The sequence below is a fragment of the Corvus hawaiiensis genome, chromosome 7 (assembly GCF_020740725.1).
Source record: "Corvus hawaiiensis isolate bCorHaw1 chromosome 7, bCorHaw1.pri.cur, whole genome shotgun sequence".
In the NCBI taxonomy this organism is placed as follows: Eukaryota; Metazoa; Chordata; class Aves; order Passeriformes; family Corvidae; genus Corvus; species Corvus hawaiiensis.
In genome coordinates this window covers 38,968,604-38,994,867 of record NC_063219.1, presented here as the reverse complement: position 1 = coordinate 38,994,867, position 26,264 = coordinate 38,968,604, and the positions used below count along the sequence as shown (strand labels likewise).

At 49.5% G+C, this 26,264-nt stretch overlaps 1 protein-coding gene across 1 annotated transcript; it reads left to right on the top strand.

Moving 5' to 3' along the window:
- Positions 1 to 5,340: 5,340 nt before the first annotated feature.
- On the top strand, positions 5,341 to 18,222 carry RND3 (Rho family GTPase 3). Its single transcript, XM_048309893.1, has 5 exons — positions 5,341 to 5,689; positions 5,794 to 5,881; positions 12,512 to 12,621; positions 14,042 to 14,176; positions 16,308 to 18,222. Exons 1-5 carry the CDS (start codon positions 5,540 to 5,542, stop codon positions 16,557 to 16,559), a joined length of 735 nt encoding a protein of 244 aa, XP_048165850.1. The 5' UTR covers positions 5,341 to 5,539; the 3' UTR covers positions 16,560 to 18,222.
- Positions 18,223 to 26,264: the final 8,042 nt, after the last annotated feature.

Below are 26,264 nucleotides of genomic sequence, written 5' to 3'. Positions count from 1 at the left end.
CATAATTAACCTCCAGGAACTGAGAAGGAAATCTTTTTGTCTGCAGGATATTCTCCAACAGCACCTAGAAATCATTTCACTCCAAGCCAAAGCCCAAGAAATTCAATAGGATTTTCTCCATAAATTTCTATGGATCTTCAGATCTAGTTCAGATTGGAGTCCAGACCCAAATCAATGTAATGCAACTCTTTGGTGTTCCTTCAAATTCCAACGGGGCTTTGGGAAAAAACCCCCTCAAAACAATTCTTCCTTGTTGAAATCCAATCCTGTGTTATCATCCCGATTACAGACTCACAGGCTTTGATCCCTGCGGATACAAGTCCTTCCTAAGATGTTTGTGCTGATTTCGTACAAGCCAGGAATGCACAACGGCAGCAGGAATTCAGACAGAACCCTGGAGTTACAGCTGTGGGCTGGGAATGCGGAGTTTTGGCTCCTCACGCACGTTCCTGCTCACTGGAGGCTGTTCCTGCCCCACCATCCCAAGGCAGGGAATGTCCTTGAGCTCCATGTGATTTCATGGATGGCAGAGCACTCCCGACGTGCAATTTGTTCTTCCTGGGAGCGCTAACAAATCACAAATATGGAACAGCCGAGCCGGATCTGCACGAGATCCTTGCGCTGTGTTTATCCAGGAGTTTTCCTGGTCTAGATGCATTTATCCAAAAGGAATAATTCTGCTGCAGGGAAGGTTTGATCTGAGGCAATTCCCCAGCTGGTGGATGAGAAAGTCAAACAGCCAGTTCAAGGCAGTGTGTCTGAACTTGACCCCTCACAAGAATCCCCTTGTCCCATCCCTGGCAGTGTCCAAGGCCAGGTTGGATGGAGCTTGGCTCACCCTGGGACAGTGGGAGGTGTCCCTGCCCATGGCTGGGGTGGAATGGGATGAGCTTTAAGGTCCCTTCCAACCCAAACCATTCTGGGATTCTCTGATTCCAAGAAGTGGCCTCCGAGCATTTCTCTGGCTCCTAAAACACATTTTCCCATTCCCAAACCATGAAGCTTTTCCAGAGGCAGAATTCAGATATATCTGAATAATCCACATAATTTTTGTGGCTTCTACAAGGCTCCCTTGGCTGGGTGGTGTGATGGGAAGGGAGTGACCACCCCCCACATGTCCTTACTCACGGACTCCACATGTGCTCCTCAAAAAATCATTTCTCCACCCTTTATCCCTCTGTAAATGGGAAAGAACCGCACACCTGCCATCCCCCATGTGGATAAACACCTTGGGACAGCCTCTGGATCCAGCCCAGGAGCAGCAGGCCCTGCAGGATGGTTCCCAGGGCTGGCAGCAGGGATGAGATTCCATCCTGCCTCTGAGTAATAACACCACAGCCGGGATCTTTAACCACCTTGGCCTCTGTCTTAATACCCTGCCTTCATTAAGGGCTTTTAAAAGCATTTTAGCTTTGGTAAAGCGTTACCCTCAGCTCCTGAAACCGGGACTAGCTGAGCTTAATTCACATCCAAGGCTTAGCACCCAAGGACCTGTCAGTCAGGTGAGGGAGACTCACTGGTGTCTCGAGCTGATTTTATGGATTTATGCAGTTCTCTCCCAGCACTGGAGTCACAGCCGGATTTCTAAATGCCAAAATAGAGATTATGAGAGTGTCAAGCTTCATTTTGTTTTCACTTCACAGCTAATTAGCATTGATTTTCATGCCGCTGTTCCTGCATAGTATTCCACCGACATCACCAAACGGGGGAGGCTCGTTCTCACCCTGCCACCATCAATTTCAAACCCTCCTTGGAACAGAAGGACTTTGGGGTTTGGGTTTGGCAATCTCTGAGCCACACGTGGCAGTCGAGCTCCTTGATCCTGATTTTTCCCGCGGAGAGAATTCCCTATGCATGCAGTGCGGTTTGGGATTTGAAGTCCTAACAGGAAAGTAGCAGGAGCTCCTTTTCCAACACCTGCATAACATTAAGGATTGGGAACCATCCGAGGTGGTTCCTCAGTGGGAATTAGCGGGTGCTTGTGACCTCATTGCTTCCCTCCTGTCACACAGGCCAGCTCGGCTCCTGGCATCACCGCGGTCACAAGGCAGCGGTGAGAAATAATCCCTTTTCATCTGTCAAGAAGTCGACTATGACATTGATAAGACCCGCCAAAGAGATAACAAATGGGTCAGCGCTCAGAAGAATTGCGGCCCTAAAAGAGGCAGGGATTCCACGCGGGCCTGGCAGAGGTGAGGGTGTTCCTCAAGAGCTGCTCCTTGAGGCGACAAAATCGCTCTGAGGGCTCCACGAGTTCTGGAACAAAATAAAAAATCCGACGTGACCGTGGAGTTAATGACCATCCGCACGCATTCCCGAGGGAGCCCACGCTTCCGACACGCAGGAAACGTGCATTTCCTAATCCGCAAGTGTTTGACCTTAAACCCTGATAATGTTCTTTTAATGTGCGTTTAGCTGCACACCAGCAGCGCGGAGGAGGGGTGGGATGTGTAAGATCCATGTTTTATGTATATCGTTCAATATTTTCCGTGGATGCTTCAGTAGTTGGCATTGCAGGGAGAGAGATCTGGAGGGCAATTTTAGATTTAAATCACTGAGCAGTTATTCTGAAACTAAAAGCACTTGTTCTCAGCTGGTTTATTACAGTCATAGAAAGTGCTCGGGCAAATTATTTGTGAGGGGAGAAAAATGTATTTTGATATTCCCATGAAATCTTAGATGGGATCAGGAGCCATTACCACGCCAATCCCAAATTGTGTGTGTGTTATTAATATACACATCATGATTTCTGGGACGGAAAGAGGAGAAACTGTGAAAGGCTACGATCAGATCTGGAGAAAAATGGGGAATTTGAGCAGAGCAAAGCACGAAACTCAGCCCTATAAATCAAAAATCCAGACTGTGTGTGAAAAATCCTGATGGAAACATCAACCCCCACTGCGTTATCCCCGGAGTTATCGAGAGATGGGAAAAGGCATGAAACGTAAGGGTTTGACATGAATAATTGGTTTATGGGGATTACCAGGTCTGGAGCAGCTTCCCCAAGGAATGCCAATGAGCTGGCAGTTTCCAAGGATTGTCCCCCGGTGCCCCAAAGCAGCCCAAAATCCCTGGGGATGGGCTGGGTGACGTTGGCAGCAAACAAATCAGGCAAAGATGATATCACCAGGAGCTGCTGATGGAAGCTCTCTGCTCACGATGAGTAAGGGTTCCTTGTACGTTCAGGTTTCCACATTCCAAGCATAGCTGGACGCAGGCGGATTTTCCACGAGAGCTGTGTGAGGAGATGTCTCCTCCAGGATCCCGGAGGAGACCAATTCCTCCTCTGAGGAAGCCAAAGTACCAAGGAACGGCCGGCATCAGCTCTGGCTTTGGTCCGTCTTGTGTCCATCTGTGCAGAGGTGCCCGATGGATGGATCAGGAACAGATGTTCCCACTCAGCTCCCATTTGGGATGAACAAAGAGCTCTTTCAGCCCTGTCTTCTTCTCTCCTTAGATCCAAGATATTCCTTGGTTGGTGTGTTGGGCTCCCAAAGAGCCAGAGCTGAAATTCCAGAGCTCGATCCCACCTGCCAGGAGGCTGCCATGTGTTCTGGTGTGGAGTGGAGGGAAAGGCAGAAAAACCAGGATTGGAGAACCCTTTGGAGAACACCTGAGAGCATTTACACAGCTGTGTTTTTCCGGATTTATCTCTTGTTCCAATATTGAGGAAAAGGAGAAACTCAGCTTCTTGTGAGCATTCATTTTCTTCACTGCTTATTCCTCCCATTCCACCATTTTTCCAAAGAGCTGATGGACAGCAGGGATGGATGGAGACTGCAAAGGAGCAGCTTTTAATTTAAAAACAAAAGAGTTGGAAACTGTCTGCTCCAAGGCCTTACAAATAAGGCACACGCAGCAAATTTTACTGTTTCGCACACTGTTTCCAAACAGAAACCAATTCTTTGGAAATGAGTAATTTGACCAGCGAAAGATGTGACATGTCAGAACAAACCCGAAGAATATCAGCGCTGAATTTTGAAATGTCATGTTTGGGATTCTCTTGTGTGAGTCAGGGCAGCATCTCCCCATGGTCAAACAGGCACGAGCCAACATCTTTTTTTCAGGATGTTGTTTTAAATCTTGACAAATTGCTCACGTTTCAGCCCAGAACTGACACGGGCCGGTTCATGACCTGGATGACTCAAGAGATAAGGCCAAGGCCACACCTTCAGGAAGGCCACCCCTGTGTCCGGCTGTTCCAGGCAAAGCCAGAACGTGAGGTTGGAGACAGGAGGGGAGGCAGACTCTGCTCCAGCGCCGCTGCCTGCTGGCAGCCCCTTTTCCAGGGATCCGGCTGCCACACGGAGCCATACGGGAAATGAGAGCAGCACTTGATGGAGATGAGTGCTACGAGCGGCTCACAAACCATCCCTTGTTCAGGGCTCTCCTTTCAGGAGCGATGCTCAATCCTCTGCTGAACCTCAGCCAGCTTCGCTTGGGGTCGTGTCCAGGAAGCGAAAAAATAGGAGGATGTTGATGGCGGGGAGGCACCGATCTCTGCTCTCTGTGACAGGGACAGCACCGAGGGAATGGCTGGAGCTGTGTCCGGGCATGTTTAGGGGGGGTGTCAGGAGGGTGCTGGGCACTGCCCAGGCTCCCCAGGGAATGGTCCCGGCCCCGAGGCTGCCAGAGCTCCAGGAGCGCTTGGACAGCGCTGCCAGGGGTGCCCAGCGTGGGGTTGTTGGGGGGTCTGTGCAGGGACAGGGGTTGGACTCTCATCCTTGTGGGTCCCTTCCAACATGGAATATTCCATGATTCCCTGTTATTGTGAGATCCCGACACGTTCCTTGTGACCATATTTTGAGGGAAAAGCCCTTTTGCCCAGCATCAGGGGCCAAAACATCCATCCCTTCTCATCTCTCGTCATCCCTTCTCAGCTCTCCTCATCCTTTTTCAGCCCTTCTTTGTCGTGTCATCCCCCCTTATCTCTCCTCATCCCTCCTCATTCCCCTCAGCGCCCTGCTCTCCTCAGCTCTCCCCAGCATCCCTCATCCCAGCCTGAGGCACTGAGCACCCCCTGAGGGACCCTGGATCACGTCTGGAGGCCGCACAGCCCCACATGCCGCTGTTCCGTCCCACAGCGCTGACACTTACAGATAAATCTGATCAATAATAACCACAACCCTCTCCTTTATCGCCCCCATCGCTCTGAGGGCGCCGGGCTCCCCTCACCGCCCCCCCCGCGCTCCCAGCGCCCCGCGGCTCCCCTAGGGGGCGCACTGCCCCGGCCGCGCGCGGCGAGGGGGCGTGGCCCGCGCGGCGGCGGGCGGTGATTGGCGGACGCAAGGCTATAAATAGAGGCGGGCGGCGGGGGGACAAAGCAGTGAGCGCGGGACCGGCGGGCGGGCGGGCGGCGGCGCCTCCGCGGCTCTGCCTCCTCCACCGCAGGGGTTTTATTGTGTTTTTCAAATTATTTTTGCCTTTTCGCGAGGAAACCGGGTGTGGTTTGGTTTTTGGTTGTTTGGGTTTTTTTTTTTTTTTTTTTTTTTTCTTTTCTCTTCTGTTGTGGCCGGCCGGAGGGACTAAGCGGAGATCAATGAAGGAAAGAAGAGCGAGCCAGAAGTTATCGAGCAAGGCGGTGATGGATCCCAACCAGAACGTGAAGTGCAAGATCGTGGTGGTGGGGGACAGCCAGTGCGGCAAGACCGCGCTGCTCCACGTCTTTGCCAAGGACTGCTTCCCCGAGGTGAGAGGGACGGCACCGGGGATGGGCTGGGGTCGGCAGCGGGGTCGGCTCGGGGCCGGGCGGCGGCGATGGGCGCGGGCTGACCGTGCGCTGTCTCCCGGCAGAGCTACGTCCCCACCGTGTTCGAGAACTACACGGCCAGCTTCGAGATCGACACGCAGCGCATCGAGCTCAGCCTCTGGGACACCTCGGGTGAGCGCTCCCGTTCGCATCCCGGGAATTCGGGGGGGGATCGGGAGGAGCGGCGGCTCCGCAGCCCCGCGGTTCCGCAGCCCCGAGCTCGCCGCGGTCCTGGCGGGGCTGCCGAGTTCCGCATGCGGCTGCTTCTGGCGGCTTTCGGACAAAAATCTCAGCTATCCTTGAAGGTTCTACTTGGCTGAGGGTGTGGGCAAGGCTCCGGGAAGCGATTTGTCAGCATTGCAGGGGAATGTGTTCTCACCTGCCTGGCTGGAAGGAGCTTTCTGAGGAGCTCTGGGGGTACCTCGGCTCCTCTGCTGCCTGCAAACCCCGCTTTGCTTTGTAGGAGAGGGAAAAGGTGTTTATGTGCTAATGGAGAATTATTTCAGCTCGCTTTGGAGCTCCTGGTAGCCTCATTAATGCCTGCTTGGTTTTTTACAAAATACAGTACTTTTCTTCCCGGTGTTTTATAGTCTTTAAGGGCCAGGGAAAGGCTTTTAGGGAAAGCCTTTAGAATTCATCTCTGATTCTCTGGGATAAAGAGGGAACCGTCCTTTCTCCCGTCAGGGCTGAAGGGTCTCCTCATTTTTCCAGTTTTACCTTCAGTGCCCGTGCCAGAAACCGGCTCAGATGCCTCAAAGGTTGAGGGGTTTGGTGCTTGGCTGGCTGAGCTCACATGTTGAGACAGGAGCTCCTCTAGATCCGCCTGTCGTTGATAATTTGGATAATTGGGCTGCACTTACAGCCAGGGGGGTGTGGGAGCACCCCAAAATTGCTGCCCCAGTGCTGGAGAGGAGCGTGGGGAGCCAGTGTGGCTCTGCCTGTGGAGAACTGAGGATGTCCAGGGGGGAATGACACCGGGAACCATTACCAGAGGTGTGGATCAACATCATCTGCAGAGCTGATCGGAAAAAAAACCTGGAGGAACTTGGCAGAACACACGATCCCTCTCTTCCTCAGGCAGCCTGTGTAGATGGCTCGGTAATGCTGAATTTGGAGCCGGCAGTTTCTCCTCAATGTGACAGCAGCTCTTTTACCAGGAATGAAAATGTTAATCCCTGTTTAAAAGAGGAGTTTAGGCGGCGGGTTGGCTTCCCTCTTGCTGTTGAGGAAATGATTCCAAATTCTTGCAACACGATTACTGGGAAAAGGCAGCCTCTGCCCACAACCAGTATCAGCTTTGCTCTGAGCTGAATTTTTTTTCTTCATCTTATGCCAAGTGAGACTTGCAGATTTCTGGAGTATGTCTGGTTGGAGCTTTCATGCTGATTACTAAGCTGGCTGGAACTATGGAGCAAGGGCTTATTAAAAATTAATAGTTATTTTGGAAAATGTTATCTTTATTAAAGTACAGCACACTCGCAGGTTGGACATGGGAAGGTTTGGAATCTGTATGTCAAAGGCTGGAGACACCCATGGATTGAAATATTCCCTAGCACTTCAAAAGACAAAAGCAGTGGAGGAAAAAACACCTGCCAGCCTTTGTCCTCTGTCCTGGAACTCAGAGAAAATGTGGTTGAGTCAGAAGCTTGAGATCAAGTGGGTGATTTGTCTGACATCCCGAAGTGAAGAGGAAATATTTGAAAGATCCAGTGCTTGGTGTTACAAAGTGTTCCCGAGTGGATCCTCTGCCTGTGGGACTCTGTGGATGAGGAATTCTGTCTCCATGAACATGCCTTCTCACCCACTGCAAAAAGCCAGCACTACCCAAGCCCATTAACCCAGAGCAAAATCACATCAGCAGATAAGAGACAGCAGAAGATAAGAGAGTTTTTTAGCCTTATCTGAAAGTCTTGGTAATTTAATTTTTACAGGTCTTTGTCCTGGTCCTCTGCTGAGTTAGAAGAGATGTCTGAATGGCATTTTCAAAGCAGGGATAGATCTAATTAAATTAAAAATCTGCCTGATTAACTGCCAGGTACTGATGGAAGATCATTGCAGCACAGGGGAGGTGATGGCTGCAATTTGTGGTGCTGGAATATCTCTGGGGAGGGGGGAAAAGATGCTGTTTAATTGAGTTTATTGCAATGTGCTGCAGATACTTCTGAGATGACTCAATCAGTACTTTTTATTCACCTTTAACTCTTTTTTAACTGGGAGCATTAAACAGCCTTGCCAATTAGTCCCTTGAATTAAAATTGATAATTGGGTTCTGCAGTGAACCCTTTGGAAGGAATTACTGCCGCTTCCAACTCTTTTTTGCTCCCTGGGAAAATCAGAAAAGCTGTGAGCATTGGTTAAAATAGTTGTGTTAGGGTGAGAACAGGCCCTGCTGCCACAGTTCTGGTTTGTAATTCTTTATATACCAATAACAATAATGCTTTTTTCCTGGAGGACTCTTAGGTGTCGTGCAACTGATAAAAACATTTTAAAGCTGGCTGTAAATTCACTGGGGAGTTGTTGTTGCATCTTGGATGTGCCCACAGGAATATGGGACAAGTAAGAGTGGAATGGAACGGGAAGATTCATTATTCCAATGTTTGCTGGTGCTGTCTAGTCCTGCAAGTCATTAGAAGGATTTAAATTAGCCACAGCATTAAGGGAAGCGCTTGCCAAGTTGAATTTCAATGGGGTTTGGGACTACCAGCCCTCTTTCAAAGCAGGAATGTCTGGTTGCAATCTCAATACACCATAAATTACTGCGCTCTGCGGTAACATGTGGCAGTCTTGAGCTGTTTGGGAGCTCTGTGCTTGTTGTGTGAGGTGGAATATTAAAAGTTTCTCCAGGTTAAAGCTTCGTTTTGTACTTTCAGGGCCACTGTGAAGAAAAAAAACCTATATTAGTTGCCTTTATCGACCATCTAATCTGCATTTATCAAGTTTTTTGGCTCCTTTGATATTTATATTTCTTGCTAGGACAACAGCAGCTGTGGCTTAAAAATACCTTTAATTAGGTGTACATACCTGTGTCTCCCTAAAATGTATTTTAGGAGGTTTTTTTATTGTTTGAACCATGGCTACTGCAATAAAATAATTCTCAACAGGGCCAGAAATACTTACAACTGCTGGGGATTAGCAAGTAATTAAATCCAGAAGGGCCTTGGAGCTGTGAGTCGAGTTAGTTTTGCTGTGATTTTGACTGTATGCAATGTACTCAGTGTCCATACAGACACAGAAATGAGTTGGGAAGTTTCGTGCTGAAACCTTTCAGGAGAGAGCTGAAACCTAGAGGAATTAAAGTTGCTGATTCCCCGAATTCCCTGGCAGTAGGGACTGCAAAGGGAAACCCCAATTGCTGTCTTTGCCTCCTAGTTCTCTTGCAGCTTGGCTGTGTTGAATTCTGTGATTTTCTTCTTTGAATTGCCCATCTTAGCAGGGTTTTCTTACTACTTTTACAAGGGAATTAATTAGAATTGATAACTGGGAATGCCAAATGCCCTCCCAGAATTTTCCCTGTGAAGTGTGACCACAGAAAAAACTGAATATTGTGATATCTGTGTGCTTGGAGATGACCTGCACTGAAAATCCACCTCAGCCATCCCTGGTTTTTGTTTTTTGGAAGGAGGAAAACCATCAGCACTGAATCAGCTCCTTGGAGCAGCCAGTGTTTGATGTGTTTTCTGTGCAGCTGATAATTAGTGGGCCCAAGGGTTTGGGAGTGAGAATGCTGCTGTTCATCTGTTGTTCTTTCAGTTGACTGGACTCCAAAAGGCTCCAAAGCCTAATTCCTGGTGGCTGCTTGCTGGTGTGGAAATAGGAAAGTCTTGCCTGTTACTGAGCTCTCTTTGCCTGGGGATGTGGAGCTGAACCCTCTGGTGCCTTTGCATCTTCCAGCCAAACACCTCTCCCCAATCCAGCACCTTCAAGTAGTGCTAAACCACCAAAAAATTCAACATTCTTCGACTTCTAGTGACGTAACTCTGGTCTTTATTAAGACAGCAATATTTAAGCCTAAGCTTGGCATCCCCCATAAACCAAACCCAAGCATATTGCTTAGGAGGGGTTTTATTTCAGTCTAAAAGCTGACTTTCTGTTGGACTCTGCATGAAACATAAGGTTTCAAAAGCAGATCGTTCTTAATGTTGAAAGTATTTTTGGCTGAAATTACTGAAGCTGCCAAACAAATTTTAAAAAAGGAGGATTGCAGCTGGAATGAATGTCCAGCACAATGGAAAATGAACTTCAGCCTTATCAGCAACTCCTTGATAAAACTGAAAAACCACCCATGATGTCCTTGCCAAAAATGTTTTATTTTGCAGGAACAGATCCCAAACACAAATAGGTTTTGTTGTTTTTTTTTTTTTTCCCCCACAAATACCACGGCTCCAATTCCACATTCTCCTTCTGTTTTCGAGGGTTGGCACGGCTTCAGATCTGCAAAGGAACATGAAAAAGAGGGAGCAGCCTCGCTGGGCTGCGCTGGAGTTGTCTGTTCAGACTTGAGTGAGCCTCATTCCTGACATTCCTGCCTTCTGAGGGTTTCTCTGGGCAAAGGGATGAAAATGCCAGCTTGAATAGGCCTGCACAGCGAGGGCTGCAGCCCCTCTTTATTTGCACAGGAATAAAGGTTTGGTTACTGGCTGCTGAATGAGAGCAGGAAATTTCCTTTGTGGATCCTGCAGCTCGAGGAGTTTGAAATGAGCTCTGTTTGTTCTGCCACACACCAGCCTGGAGAAAAGGTGGGGAATATTCCTCCCAAGCTTGCTGAAAGTGCTTTTATTCCACCTCAGCATCTTAAATAGGAGAAATTCGGGGGGGGCGGATGGGAAGAAAAAGCCTCCAAGCAAAGCAGCTCCAGCTGCCAGGGTGGGAAGGAGTCTCGGGGCTGGAGGTGGTGACTCTGTGTATACATAAATACATCTCCTGGACATATATGGGATGCTGAATCCCTGGAGCCTGCTGAGTGAGCCCATAGGTATTTGTCTGAGGAATGAGTTTCTGGGTGAGGCTTTGCCGAGACTCCTTTCTAGTCAGCAACCATTAAGAATCCTCAATCCTGCCCTTACTTGCTGGAGCTCAGCGAGATGTGGCAGCCAGGCAGTGCTTTAATGTCACCCAGGTGGCTCTTGGTGGCACTGGGTGCTGCAGTTCCTCTGTCCAGGGTGAATAACTCAGCCCTGGGGCTCCAGGATGAATAACCTGGCCCTGGGGCTGCAGGACAGGGCTGTAATAGCAGTGCTGGAGATAGTGGGGAGTAATTAGCAGTGGAAAACGCTTATTGATAGCTGCAGTGAGTAGTTAACTCCGGGTCACCTCGCTTAGATTTGTTCCCGACGTGTCATTTGTGCTGAATTCAGCTGAAGTGGGGTGTGAAGAGCCTTTTCTGACAGCTGCCTCTCAGTCAGATTGACATCGTTTACAGAGATGAGCATTCGAATTAAATCCTTCTCGTTCACCAAATTACCTTCTGCTACCTAGTTTGGTAATGCTTCACTCCCCATGTGTTATTCCTCATTTCAAAAACAACATTCCTGGGATTCTTGCCTCCTTCCCGTGCGGGAGAAGCTGGCCAAGTGAAGTCATCTGCGAGCCGTTCACACCATTCCCTGCTCGGGGTTCTGCAACAGCCTGAGCTGTCTGTCAGGGGAAAAACTTGAGGAATTCCTCTAATCCAGTTAATAATCGGAGGCCTTACAGCCAGTTCATTCTGGAGAGCTGGGAAATTGGTGGGATAATGAGCTGATAACCCCCCAGACTCCTGGAGTTAGCTGGGTTCTTGTGGTGGGTGGTCTGTGCTGCATTTTAGGGTCTGCTGTGTTTTAGGCTCATGAGGAAAATACAGAAATAAGGATGTATGATGGCTAACAAAATGAATGTTAAGTTGCCCAAACCCTTGCCCTGTTGGGCCACTGACCTGGTTTAAATGTCCTTCTAAATCAGAAGTCCTCAGGAAGTGAAGCTCAGCACTGTTAAGGCCAAACCAAATGGTGGTTGAGTGACTGCAACTTCTTAGAAAAAACAAAGATTTTTTTTTCCTTTTTTTTTTTTCCTTTTTTTCCCCCCCAAAACCTGTTGCCAGATTCACCAGATGATTAAAATACAATTTTTAACTTTGGATGTATTTTAGCTCTTCACATCATGATTGTTGTTAAGGAAAACAGAATATCCCTTCACAGCCCTGTAAGTAAGACAAGCACAAAGAGCAATACCTACATCTGTTCCCCCAGATTACTAAAGTAGCTTTGATCTTGTTGATAAAAATCTGGTTTATGGGCTAAACATAAACATTTATTGCAAGCTTTATTGGTTTACAGAGTAATGAGGCTTTTTGTGACAGATAAGTTGTGTGCTTGCCTGCGGGATTGGGATTTTTCCCTGCTGGAAATCTGTTTCCTGCAACAAGTTCTTTAATTTGAAGCAAGAGTTTCTTCTAAAAATTGCCAATGTGACAACTGAAGATGCTTTTTGCACTTGGAGCTATTTGTTTTAAATTGGCTGTTAGACAAATCAAAGCTGAGGAATTTCAAATCTGCTTTGGAAGAGCTTTTTGGAGTTCAAGGATTTGTTCCCCTGCAGGTTAATGCTGGGCCTTCAACTTGGGCTGACCCCATCTCCCTCTCCTTGGGAGCATCCCGAGCTTTTGGTGGGTGACAGATCACTGGGGGGGCATCACTGAAAGCCTCTCTGAGCTTTCTGAATAAGCCTGGATGACTGCAGGAAGAGGAAAAGAGCAATTAATGAAGATGTTGTTTGTGTTCCCTGCAGGGTCCCCTTATTACGACAACGTCCGCCCGCTCTCCTTCCCGGACTCCGATGCTGTCCTGATCTGCTTTGACATCAGTCGGCCAGAAACCCTGGATAGTGTCCTAAAAAAGGCAAGTATTTGAGCAGCCCCTGAGCATGGAGCTGCTGGAGAAGCTCATCTTTAAATCCCTGCAGTGGTGCTGTTCCTACACTGGAAACTTCCACTTTGTTTCTTTTAATGAGCGATGACAGGAGGGTGCTTTAATTTGAGGTCATTTGTTTGAAAGGGCTGGATGTTAATTGGAAACAAGAACTCACTAATGGACACTTGGGGCTGGAGAAAATCCTCAATCCTCAGCCCTGAGACAGCGAGGAATTGTTGAGGGTGGTGTGAGGTGCTGTAAGACATTGTCTGTCACGTGTTCCTGTAGCAGGATTGGGAAACTTTGCTGCGTTGTAGGGGTGGTTAAAAATTGTCTGCCGAGTGTTTGGACTTCTGCCATGGCCTTACATAATTTGTGAGGCTGACATTACAAGGAGCCAGTGACAAATGCCTCTGGAAGCCACCAGCAGTGGCACAGAAATGCAGCCCTGCCCCAAACCTCTCATGAGATCACTGATCCGAGCATGTGTCAGACTTCCCATGAGCTCAAACACGGAGTTTTCATAATCAGGCTCTGTGTTTGCAAGGTGGTCCTGGTCCTCTCCTTGGCTGCTGAGCATGAGTCGACTTCACAGTGGGTCTTGGGGCTTAATGACCTGAAGTTCCTTTTTTTTTCTGAGGCTGGGGCCAGTGATTCTTGTCTCACTGGGGTAAAGTGGCTTACAATGCTCTGAACAGCCTACAAAAACCACTTCAGAACTGTTCTCTCTGTGCCAAAAAGGGTCCAGAACTGTGTTTTTTGTGCCCCTGCTAATGCTGGTTGCTTAATTCTGCAAGAGTTTTTTCTTAATATGATTTTAAACCCAAATGGTAGCCCTAAATTTTAGGGAATATCATCTGTTTGGTTTATGCTGTGAAGTTTTTTGCTTTGGGTTCTCAACGTAGCCTTGTGGAAAGGGTGAAAGGCAATGAATTTCTCCCAAGTTCTGTCTGAGGGGCTCGTTGCTGGTTCACTTTGGGCAGGTTTGTGTAGTTTTAGGTGTGAGAATGCAGCAGTAAACCCCCATGGAGCCCTGCTGATGTTGTGCTTGTACAGGAGCTGCCTCTGCAGCCGTGTCTTGAGGAGCTGCTGAAGGTGGGGACACCAATTCTGCACCTGGCTGGGGCTGGGTGTGAGAAACAGCAGCTCTGCAAACCTTTGCTCGTGTGGGTAAACAATCTCATTCCCTCCTGATTAGTAAGCCTGTGGAATTCATGAGTGTGTGAGATAGGAAGATTTCATCCTTGGCCAGGTTCTGCTGGAGCCGGTGCCTTCAAAAATTACCTTGAAGGCAAACACAACCATTACATAAAAATACTCCAGCAGAGAATGTCAGGACTTCTCAAACCTCTGCTTGCACCCATTGCTTCTTTGGGTTTAAACCTTCAACAACTTCTGATTTTTCCAGTGGAAAGGTGAAATCCAGGAGTTCTGCCCCAACACCAAGATGCTTCTGGTGGGGTGCAAGTCGGACCTGCGCACCGACGTCAGCACGCTGGTGGAGCTCTCCAACCACAGGCAGACCCCCGTGTCCTACGACCAGGTAGGGGCCACCTCCTTTTTTGTTCTTCAGGGGGGAAGATCAACCTCTTTTCTGTCACCGGAGCCCTCATTGTGGCCAACTTCTCCCTCGTGATGCCACGAGTGCAGCCTGAAAGGCAGATTTGCACCTCTGGTGTGGGTGGAGATGGATTTAGAAGCTATTTAGGGCTAAAGGAAATCCTGCAGCCCCACAAGAAATCATAAAATCATCCCTTTAAACCTCAAAAATTGTTGCCTTTTTGCTTGCAAATTGCTTTTTAGGTGAGTTGTAAAAGAACTTCCTGCTTTTCTATGCCTGCATGCACCAAAGATGTGGCTGAAAGGTGACGCATCCTGTTTATTCACTGACAAATTGGTAAAATTGCTGTCTGCAGACTTCAGATTTGAATAATGTTGGCTTGACTTTAGAATCATGACATTATATTGGAATCTAATCTGTCCCCAGCTCCTTAAAAAACACCTTGTCCCTCCCTCTGGAGGTGCAGCAAAGCCAGAAGGCATCTTCATTCTTGATGAGTTCTTTGCTCTTGGGGGAGTGAGAAATTCAGAGCCAGGCATGAGAGGAGCTGAGGTGAAAGGGAAAGGAATCAGGTCATGGGAGAGAGAGCAGGATGTAGGGAACAGGGAAACTGGGCTCTGAGGTGAACTTCCCTTTATTACTCACATGTGTGTGATCATTCATGGCTGCTGAATCACGGTACTGGTGGCAGCTACACCCTGTGGGAGGGACAGTGGCACCTCCACGAGTCACCTCAGTGTCTTTAGCCTGTGCTGGCAGCCAGTTTGGGATGTTTTATCCCTCATGTTTTCCAAACCAGCAGCTCCTGATGTGGGGTTGCTAAGGATGCAGCATGTTTACATTGGAAAATGGCAGTACTTCAGTAAAATCCCCGAGTCGTTCCATGAGAGGGATCAAAAATCTGCTGGCAGGTGGATTTTTTTCCCTGGATTCACAGCTCAGCCTGTACCCCCGAGGAGCAGGAGTCAGCTGAGCACAAGGGACACACAGCTTCTTCTAAAAATCCCCTTGCCTGGCTAAGCCTGTGTGGGATCAGAGCTTTCCCATTCCTCTGAGCTCCCTCAGGAAGCGCTGGGAGGACGAGGACGTGCTGGTGACACCCTGCTCCAGCCTCCCAGGGAGCTACACCTGAGCAAACATTACTGAGGCTCAGCTCAGTACGAGCTGAGATGTTTAACTGTGGGGAGGGCTCATCCTACAAGCACCTGCTCCCTTATCAGCCTCTCCCCCTTCCCACTGATAAGGTGGCTGCATCACTGCAGGGCAAACAGGAGGCTGCATCCCCAGGGATTGGTGCCATCAGCCTGGCACTGGAGCAGGCAGCAGCAGCTCAGGGATATGTGAGGAGCAGCACGTCAAGGATGTGGTTGGATTTCGTAACTTAGTAAAGATTCATCCCTCAGAAAGAAAATTCCCTTGGAACAGCTCCCACTTTTGCACATAATGCTGTATTGTGTTCTGGTAGCAAAATCCACCTTGGGGTACTGGGCTGTTGTCATCTGTCACATGTTGCCTTGTTTGCCTTGTGCTGCTGGAGCAAATATCCCTGCTTTGACTTCTTAAAGTCAAAAAAGATGGACTCCTACAACCCCTCATGTCATTTTCTGTTTTTTTTTTTTTTCCCTGTTCCCTATCAGGAAGTTGATAGAACTATCCCAGAGCACATTTCCCTAAGGACTTTGCCCTCTTCCTGGAGCTGTAACAGGGACTCTGCTCCAGGTCAGGAGCAGCTGGATATTCTTTAAGAGCACAGAATACATTTTGTCTTTGGAGATTTCAAGCTTCAGTCTGGAAGCTGCCAGATTTTCCAGGAAATTCCTGGATTCAGGTTATGGTGAAACTGCTGAACAGGCCCCACTCAGCCTCCCCTGGCTTTTCCCAGTTGTTTGCAGTCACTGAGCTGCTCTTCTCTCCCAGTCTGTGCTTATCAGCACAGGAGATAAGGCTTGGACACTCATTTAACTCCTCCTGGAAGGAAAGCTCTGTTTATTTTCCCAAATCAGCTGTGGGAGCTTTGGGTTTTCCAGGGAAACAGCGCTGAGCTGGAATTGTGAGGCTTGCTCAGGCTCTCTGCACAACTTGGTATTGATCACATGTTCTTTTTTCCCCTCAGGGTGCAAATATGGCCAAACAGATTGGAGCAGCCACATACATCGAATGCTCAGCCTTACAGTCAGAAAACAGTGTCAGAGACATTTTTCACGTCGCCACCCTGGCGTGTGTGAACAAAACAAACAAAAATGTGAAACGAAACAAATCTCAGAGGGCCACAAAGCGAATTTCACACATGCCTGGCAGGCCAGAACTGTCCACAGTGGCCACGGACTTGAGAAAGGACAAAGCAAAGAGTTGCACGGTGATGTGAAGGAGCTGGGATTGCCTGGAGGAGGAGGAGGAGGAGGAAGAAGATCCAGGAGGGGTTGGAGCTCAATGAAGTCACAGCCACGGGGTGTTTAATGAGGGCTTTGCCAGTGCTTTCACGGAGGCTTCTCCTGTTGTGTGAGACTGTACTTAAGGACTGAGCAGCAGGAAGAAGAGGCTCTGAGAGAGGCGGCATCAGGAATTTCTGTTGAAGACAATGCCAAAAAAATGATAATAAAAGGGAAAACGTTTGAATGTGCTGAGAGAGGAGAGAGAGAGTGATTGGGAAAAGAACCCTGCAAAGGAGAGATGTCATGGACAGCGCTTGTTTCTTTTAGTAACGCCCTGCTCCTGGATGCCACCACTTTGATTTCATTCAAATAATACTTTAATGGGATTTTTTTTTTTTTTTTAATGAAGACGTTATTAATACGCCCTTCTCATTAAGGAACTATCCCCGTGACCTTAGAGTTGGTTTTCCAAAGGATATGATCCCTTTTTTTTTTTTTTTTTAAGTAGCTGATTGTGAAAATGGAGAGGATACCGAGGCCTGTGTGTCACCTAGAGGAAAACTGGGGAGAAGTCTGGAGTTTTGCCTTCCTGATCCATGCTGGAGCATGTTGGGAATGAAGACAGCTGTTTGAGGATTCCCAGAATTTCCGTGGAAATGAGATGGATCAAATTTTGGGGGGGGGAGGGGAGGTAGTGGGGGCAAACCAGCCCAGCAGGGCTCTGACTCGGCTGTTCCTCTTTGTGGTTGTGCTGTGGAGTGGAAATGGTGCCCAGTCCTGCTGTTCTGTGTGGCCACGTTGCTGTAGGTTCAAGTGGAAGGTGCTGAGAGCTGTGATGGCAAATGATCCGTAGTTTTCCAGCCCTGATCATTCCTTAAGCCTTACTGCCCACCTGGGGAAGCCCCAAAACCCCCTGGGCTTCTCCCAGGAGCTGGAGAGCCCGTGGATCCCGGAGAAAGCTGCAGACAAGTGCTGTTCTGGGATGTGGTTACAAAAGAAAAAAAAGAAAATACCCCTCAAAAACCTGCAAATGAGCCAGCAGAGCCTTTTGTGATGCTCCTCATTTTGGGGAGGAAACGGGGTCTGAGGAACTGTGAGGCCTTAAGGGGTCCCCTGTGGGAACTGGATGCTGCCCTTAGTTTTAGGATTAACACAAAAGTGTCCAACCCCCAGCCCTGAAATGGGGTGAACTGGTTCAGTCCAATCCCTTTTTGCTGTTGTTACACTGAATTAAATCAGCTTTTCCAATGGTTTGCAACTCTTCCTGACCCACCCAACTTCTCCCAGAGGAAGGAGCCAAAGCTCTGACCAGGCTGGTTGCTGCTTGTGGAGGACAAGCATTTCATTGCCAAGGGTGATGCTTCGTTTTTGAAGTGTTAAAAGCTCTGTTCACTCGTGCAAAGGTAAAGGTGAGCTCAGAATTCAAACTCGGTTCTGTGTGTTGCCAGCACTTTGTTTCATCTGAGAAAAGAAGACAAAAAAAAAAATAATCCCATTCCCATTCTGGTTATTTCCCACCAAAAAAAAAAAAAAAAAAAAAAAAAGACATTTTTGACCATAATAAGCTTTTAATTGATGCAACAGTGCTCTTAGGGCAGTATTACAAAATAGCTGGTAAGTGCTTCTTTCTGTATTTAAATATTGTGGAAAAAATAAGTTATAACTGTTATAAAGCAGGACATTCATTACTTTTTTTTTTTTAATTGTTGAAGTCACTTTGTATGTTTGGTTAATGTTTCTGCAGTATTTATTAAAATACCTTTTTTTTTTTTTCCTTTGAATTAAAAAACAACAAAAAAAGGAATTTTCTTGTGGTGGAAATCATTAATAATTGTGTGGTTTTGGGGCTTCACTGTGCTGAGCTCCAGGCCAGGAATGGCTGGGATTTAAACAGGAATCTTTCTCTTGCAACAGCCCCTTTTGGGCATTAAATTTCCCACTTTGCTGTGGGTTCCTTCTCCGAGTTGTTTCCCAAAAATGCCGGAGGCAGAGGAGCAAAGCAAACAAGTGGGGGTTGCTTTGCTTTGCCTCTCAAGCTGAATTTTCACATTTTCAAATTCAGCTTTCAGGTTGTTCTTTGCCAGAAATGCAGCAAAACTCATTCCCAGCCGAGGGATGTTCCCGTTGCTGTCAGCGCTGGGAGTTCCTTGGGATTCTGAGTTGTCCTGCCCGGCGTGAGGCTCCTGTGGGACACAGAAGCTGCAGCTCATCCTCCCCTCCCAAGGGCTTCTCCCGCTGTCAGTCCAGGCAGGAAAGCTTGGAATTGTCTCCCTGTGCCACTCTCCGTCTCAGAATTCCCAGCAGTTGTTCCTTGGCACTGCCCTGATGGTTCTTTGCTGCTCCTGACAACCCAGCAGCTCTGCAGGTGCTGTAATTAATGAGTGAGGGGTTAATTAATTAGTTACCCTCCTGCCCAAACCCTCCCTGTCATTGCCACCTTTGGTTTGAGCTTTGGTGTCTCCACCTGTGCCAGGCTGAGGAGCCCTTGGCTGCTGGGTTTAAGCAGAGCTCGTGGGTCACTGGTCCAGAGTCAGCAGGAACAGATCCCCTCTTTGCTCCTTGGAATCCCTTTCCATAAAGGATAGTTCCCAGTTCGTGGTTCCTCTTGGAGGGTTTTTGGCACCTTTATCAGAGCTGCAAACGCTGGAGGAGCAGTTGGGCCACTCTTCCTTCCTCCTCATGGTGCTTTTGTCTTCATCCCCAGCTTCATCCCAGCCCCTGTGGTCCCACCCCAGGCTCCTGCTGCTTTTCCTGGGATTTCAGCCCAGCTTGGCAGGGCAGGAAATCCTGCACGAGCTGCAAACCTCCTCCTGGGCTTTGTGGATCCTCTGCTCCCTCTGAGCTGCTGTTCCCAGGCTCCTGCTGAGACTGAGGAATAGGAATGTTCCTTCCTGCTGCCTTCAGTTTTGCTTTTGAGATCCCCCAAATTCTGTAGGAATTTTTGACCCTTCTGGTGTTTCCTGGTGCTCCTGGGTCACTCCCAAGAGTGGCGTGGTCGCAGCTCAAATGGGATGGATTAGGAAGGTGCTGTTAAAGGACTCTTAAACCATCTCCAGAAAGGAGATAAAACCAGACTTAATGGTCCAGAGTTGGGCTGTTTGATGGATATTTTGGGGTTGTTCCACCCAGACTGGTGGTGGCTTAAAGCTCTGTGGTTATTTTGGGACTCAGTAGTGGAGTTTGGTGGATTTGGGGTCAAGTGCTGGCATTTCTTTGCCTCATCCTCACGTAGCCTCTCCTAAGGGAGGGATTATTTGCTGAAAATCAAGTAAATATTAATTCTCAGCTCATTTGGTTTCTTCCAACCAAACTCCTTTCCTAAAACAAAAGATTAATAACCTTTTTTTCCAGGGATTCTCCATCTCATCCCACTCTTGTGCCAGCCTTCCTGAAAAAGCCCTGGAGAGGCTGAAGCTGCAGCAGTGGCTGCTGCCAATTTAAAAGCTCAAACTGAATATTTTTAATTTTTTTTTTTAATATATATTTTCCTGCAGCTCCTTCAGCTCCTTCATCTTCCCAGCAGGTCCTCAAGTGTCCAAAACGACCTCAGATCCTGATCCTCAGGATCTGGCACGAGAGCCCTGCAGGGATAAAGGAGGAATGTTGTGCCAAGTGGGGTTTTTTTATCCTCCCCTGAATGAGCTTGGAGGATGAGAAGGAAGCTGAGGAGGTGAGAAAAGATCTCACCGAGTTTTCCAAAGGATCTGTGAAGGAGGAATTCCAAGTGGGGAAATGGGTTTTTAGCCTTCCACCCACCTCTCAGCAGCACCAAATCCTGCCAGCTCCGGCTCTTCCCTGGAACTGTGGCACAAACTCTGGGAATTCTGCTCCTAAATCTCCTTCCCTTGCAATTTGGCTGTGGAGGTTGCCAAGGAATTTCCCTGTGGGAAAGGGGTGAATCCTTCCAGGATGCTCCCTGCTCTGCCGTGGTCACCTGTCCTGCTCTGGAGGTGGCACCAGCACCGGGATCCCGTGGGAATGAGGGCAGGATGAGCAAAGCCCCCAGCAGCCAGACCTGAACCCCACAGCAAGCAGAGATATCCGGGTTTAACCACATTCCTGGGCTTCTTTTCCTGGGAAACAGCCCCTTGGAACCAGTTCTGGTGCCACTTTGGTGTGAAAATGGCCGTTTAACTCATTTTATAGCAAAATACAAAATAATGGGGGTGGGGAAGTAGCAGTAGCCCCCTGTGAGGGGAATAAAGGGGATTTCAGTGTATTTGCAATGAAATAATGGTGGTAATCTTGAATAATATTAAATATTAATATCATTTTAATTATAGTAATATTATATTGATTATGACTGTTTAAATACCTTAATATTAGAATAATATTGAATATTATTGAGTGGGGGGGGTCAAGTTCTGCCCTGTGGGCCTGGGGATGTGGCCTCAGGCAGGATCACCTGGCTTTTTTAGGGGAAAAACCCAAAGAAAAGCTTCAGCCTCAGCACGGGGCACCTCGACTTGAGCAAAGACCCAAACTGAAGGAGCAGAGGGACAAACAAACACGAGGGCTGGAGTTCCAGGGCTGGAATCCAGGGCAGCAAATGGTGCTGGTGGTCCTGGGGGGGCAGAGGATGCTGATTCAAGTGCTCTGCCCTGAAAAATCAGCAGTGTCCCCGGGCTGTGACACCCCTGGGGCACCTTCGGCTGCTGCTCAGGGAACTGTGACCGTCCCTGGGTGACCTCGGGGCTGGGGACAAAGTGACAGCAACCGCGGAGGGACTGGGGAAGGAAAAGGGGATGGAGCTGCGTGGGAACCTCAGCCCCTTTTCCCTACAACCTCCGCTCTGTGCCTCCATGGCCTGATCCGGATCTGGGAACGTGTCCCCCCCTCCTCGGGAATGTTTCCCCCTCCTCGGGAATGCGCTGATGGCATCGAGCTGCACAATTTCCCGGCGAACAAAAGCAGGCTCTGGGGCTGCAGGGCATTTTCTGCCCCCAAAACCGGGACCTCCCAAGTCCAAGGGAGTGGGAGGTGGCTGTGCCGAGTTTCGGGTTACTCCGAGAGGAGCCATTAACCTTATCCTGGCTGGAAGAGCTGCAGATCGGACTCGGGACTCGCCTTAAAGCAGACGTGACTCATTCCTTGTCTGGCGTGTCGGGAAATCTCCTCCCTGTGCTGCTGCCGGGTGGGAGCGGAGCGCCCGTGACGAGGGCGTGGGGCACTGCCCTTCGCCCTGCCCTGTGCCCCGCTCCCGGCTGCCACCGCTTGCCTGGGGCTGGGCTGCTCAGGAGGAGTTTGGTGCCCTCTGTCCTGCTCAGGGTGTGTTTGGTGCCCTCTGTCCTGCTCAGGAGGAGTTTTGGTGCTCTCTGTCCTCAGGAGATGTTTGGTGCTCTCTGTCCTGCTCAGGATGAGTTTTGGTGCTCTCTGTCCTCAGGAGATGTTTGGTGCTCTCTGTCCTGCTCAGGATGAGTTTTGGTGCTCTCTGTCCTCAGGAGATGTTTGGTGCTCTCTGTCCTGCTCAGGATGAGTTTTGGTGCTCTCTGTCCTCAGGAGATGTTTGGTGCTCTCTGTCCTTCTCAGGAGGTGTTTGGTGCCCTCTGTCCTGTTCAGGATGTGTTTGGTGCTCTCTGTCCTGCTCAGGAGGAGTTTGGTGCCCTCTGCCCTGCTCAGGAGGTGTTTGGTGCTCTCTGTCCTGCTCAGGATGTGTTTTGGGGCTCTCTGTCCTTCTCAGGACATGTTTTGGTGCTCTCTGTCCTGCTCAGGAGGAGTTTAGTGCCCTCTGTCCTGCTCAGGGTGTGTTTTAGTGCCCTCTGTCCTTTTCAGGAGGAGTTTGGTGCCCTCTATCCTGCTCAGGAGGAGTTTTGGTGCCCTCTGTCCTTCTCATTTTCCATGGTCTACAGCAGGAGCTGGATGGATGGATGGATGGATGGATGGCTCTGCCTTTTCCTGCCCAGAGCAGCTGTGGCTGCCCCTGGATCCCTGGAAGTGTCCAAGGCCAGGTTGAACAGGGCTTGGAGCCGCCTGGGATAGTGGGAGGTGTCCCTGCCCATGGCAGAAAGTGGAACTGGATGGGCTTTAAGATTCCAAAGCATCCCGTGGCTCCCAAAGGCCCTTTCTCCACCTTCATTTTCGTCGTTTTGCCCTTCCCTGATAAATCTGGGATCATCTCCCCGTGCGACCACACCGGGCTGAGCTTCTGCAGGTGAACTTGGGCTGACACCGCTGCTCTGCCCCTTTCCTGTGCATTCCCACCCCGAGCTGGGGCACATCCCATCTCCAGAATCCCTCTCTCCGGAACTACCAGAGGCAATTCCATCCCAAGCCACCGATGGCTTTTGTCGCCTCGTTCCCTTTGTCCCTTCCTCGTGCGCTCCCACTGTGACCCCAACATCCCCGTGCCGGCTGCTCCGCTCCTTCCCTGCCTGACCCGGGCACGGCTTGGGCAAACACCCACCGGAGAGGACACCAGAGGGAGTTTTGGAGATTTTGGGATGCTGCGGCTGGGGTTTGGTGGCAGTTTTGATGCCTGGGGGGGGATGAGGGTGGTGAGGAGGGCAGGGATGCGTTTGGAGTGTGCGATCTGTGTGTCCCTGGGCTCGCTGGCGCTGAAAGGGCTGGGAGGGGGCTCTGGGGGCGCTGCCAGGGGAGCCCAGAAGGCTCAGCTGGTGTCAGCAGCATTCATGTGCAAAGCAGGGAGCCGGGGCAGCGCATTAGCTCCGAGCTGGAATCGCTCTCGCAGGCGAGCCCAGACTTCTCAGCGACGCCGCACGCTCCAAGCTCGGTTATTCGTTCCAAATGCTGCCGGAGCATCTGCTCTCAACTAGCCCGAAATCGTGTTTAATAACAAGAAAACCTACTCCGGCCAAGCCCCCGTTGGGAGGGCTTTAGGCCGAACAAAAGGCCCCGCTAGCCCTGATTTCCATAACAGATGCGGCAGGCGATGCGTGACAGCCCGGCCCGGGGAGCGCCTTTATTCCCCGCATCTCCATCTGCAAGCCCCGGCCCTTTCAGCGCATTAATTACTCTGCCGAGGCTTTGTGCGGCTCGGGAGGAAGGGTTTGCGTTTCATGCTACAGTGCCCGTGGTAATAGCTTGGGTTGGGGGCGCTTTTTTTTCCCTTTTTTTTTTTTTTTTTTGCCTTTTCCTTTTCTAATTTGAGTGCTGAAAGCGCGTTCTCCCTGCGCTCCTCCGTTCCTCACATGGCCCAGCCGGGAAAACACCAGCGGCTCCTTGCGGAGCCAAACTTCTCCTCACAGGCAGGGCTGGCACCGGGCACCCCCAGGAGCCAGCAGGAATCTGCTCCCTGCCAGGCCGGGGGTGATGCTCAGCCAGGCACCCTCGGGATGCTTCTTCTGGTCCATCCTCAAAATCCCCCCAGCTCCCAGAGTTTTCAACCAGGGCCAAGTCTGTCCTTGGAGCAGCCTGGGATGGTGGGAGGTGTCCCTGTCCATGGAACTGGATGAGTTTTAAGGTCCCTTCCAACCCAGACTTCAAATTCATTGTTTGTTTGTTTGTTTGCCTTCCTCCCTTCCTCCCTTCCTCCCTTCCTCCCTTCCTTCCTTCCTTCCTTCCTCTTCTTCCCTTCCCTTTTACTGACATCCTGACAAAACACCTCAAATTTGACCACTCTGAGTATTTTTCCTGCTCCTAACAAAGCCCACTCCACTTTCCTATGGAATTCTCTGGGAATTGTCCCTGCTCTACCCCCCAGCTGCTCTTTCCTACTGCTTCCCATGGATCCCACATGTGTCCTGCCCGGTCTCCCTGGCCCATCCCCACACTCAGCACATTCCCACCCCATGAATTCCATCCTATTTTTGCTGCTCAGGTCACTCATGTGCCATATTCTGATCCTCCTCTGCGCCTCTGCCTTCTCCCCACTGCCAGATTTTCTCCGACCATTCCCATCCAGGCTGCCCTTAATCCCCTTTTCCCCTCTTTTCCTAGTTTTTTCCCAATATATTTTGGTTTCTCACCATGACTACAGCTCTGAGCCATCACTTTTTGAAACCCTCGCTGGAGGTTTGAGCGTGAGATTTTTGTGCTCCGGGACTGGATCCTTTCCAGCCTTTCCAAGGCATTTCCAAGATGTTCACATTTCCAGCACTCAGGGATATTAAAAGTAATTCCTTTTTTTTTTTTTTTAATTTATTGGAAGAGGGAAAATCTCAGGATAACTTTGCAGGGATCATTTGTGCCGTTTATATCTGCAGGAGATTAATGATAACTCTGCTTTTATCTCTCACAGCACAAACTCTGTGGGATCCATCCTTCTCCTGCTCCTTGATGCCCAGCAGGAGAATTCCCAGCTGGTTTGGGTGCTGGAGCACATCCAGAGAAGGACAACAGACCTCGGGAAGGGTCTGGAGCAAAGGAATGCCCAAGGAAATCATTTATATATTTATTTTTTAAAGGGGTATTCTCTCTGTATGTGATACATTCCATATGCAATATATCCATCCCAGGAAGGTGCTGCAGCATCCCAAAAAAGTGACAGTCCTGGAATTTACACCCCTGAGGAGAGCAAGGACAAGAAATTCCCCCTACCCTGCAAAGGAGAAGCACAGAAATCCCAGGAATTCCCAGTTTAACACCTTATTTCCCAGCTGAAGGCTCCCAGCACGGCAAATCCACGAGGATTTCACTGGGATATAACTCAGCTCTGTCCACATGTTTCCCCAGAGCTCTCTGATTTTTTTTCCAGTTCGTGGGATGGGAAATCCATGGAATGCTGGGGACCACCCCGGAGCAGGGAGCAGTGCCCATCCCTCTCCTGATTATCCCGCCAGGCCCCAGCAGCTCCAGAGCACTTGAGCAGGGATTTCCAAAGGCAGGGAATCGGTTCATTCTCCTAAAATCTCGGAAGTGGGGAGATGAAAGGGAACCCTGGTTGCTTGGGCACAGATGGGAAGAGCTGTGGGATGCTTGGGAAGCTTTTCATGGATTTAAGCCTCCTCTCCAGTTCATTGTGCTCCCCCAGGCTGGAGAGCAGCCATGGAGCCTCCAGCTGAATTCCTGAGGGGAAGGGGCAGGAGCTGGCTCTGGACACAAGGTTCTGGAGGGAATCAGACCACAGAAATTCCTGGTTTTCCAGCGAGACAGAGCAAAAAAGAAGGAAAAAAAGAAGGAACGAAGCTCTCCAAAAGATCAGCATTAGGAACTCAGGAGTTGATTTTTTTCTGGACCTTTTTTCCTCTGAGCAGAGGCTCTGAATTTCCATTAGCAGCTTGCAGAGGGAATTTTTTCTCCCAGATTTTGCCTTGCCCAGGAGAACTGCTGCCTCCCACCTTTCCAGAGGCATCTCCTTCCAGGCCTCTCCCATGTGTCCCTGCCCAGGGCACGGGGTGCAATTAGATTTAAGGTCCTTCCCAACCCAACCAGTCTGTGATCCTGAAGGGATTTTGGTGCCATTTGTTGGAAAAAACCTTTTCCAGCTGCATTTTTCACTGGAGCACCGAGGGATCCTGCACCAGGGTGTGCTCAGGGGTGAGGTGGGAGCAGGGTTGTCCAAAGTGGCATCCCTGAGGAAAAGCAGATGACAATATTCGCCTCTATCCCAAATTCTCTGCCTGTTCCTACCTTGAAAGCGTCTCCCGAGCCAGCTCCCAATGGATACAAGGAATGAGGGAGCCTTTGGAATAAATTCAGCCCTCTAGTCTACCCTGCACGTGTGCTGGGAATTTTAACAGCCTCTGCAAGAGGAGCTCCTTCCCCTCTCCCAGCATGGCCTGGGCCTTTCCCAAGCTCCT

What these genes read in the sequence shown, in the direction of transcription:
- RND3 (XM_048309893.1), top strand. Translation starts at nt 5,540, where the DNA reads ATGAAGGAAAGAAGAGCGAGCCAGAAGTTATCGAGCAAGGCGGTGATG. An exon ending in CAGCCTCTGGGACACCTCGG is followed by an intron (nt 5,882 to 12,511) that starts GTGAGCGCTCCC and finishes TGTTCCCTGCAG; the next exon opens with GGTCCCCTTATTACGACAAC. An exon ending in TGGATAGTGTCCTAAAAAAG is followed by an intron (nt 12,622 to 14,041) that starts GCAAGTATTTGA and finishes TGATTTTTCCAG; the next exon opens with TGGAAAGGTGAAATCCAGGA.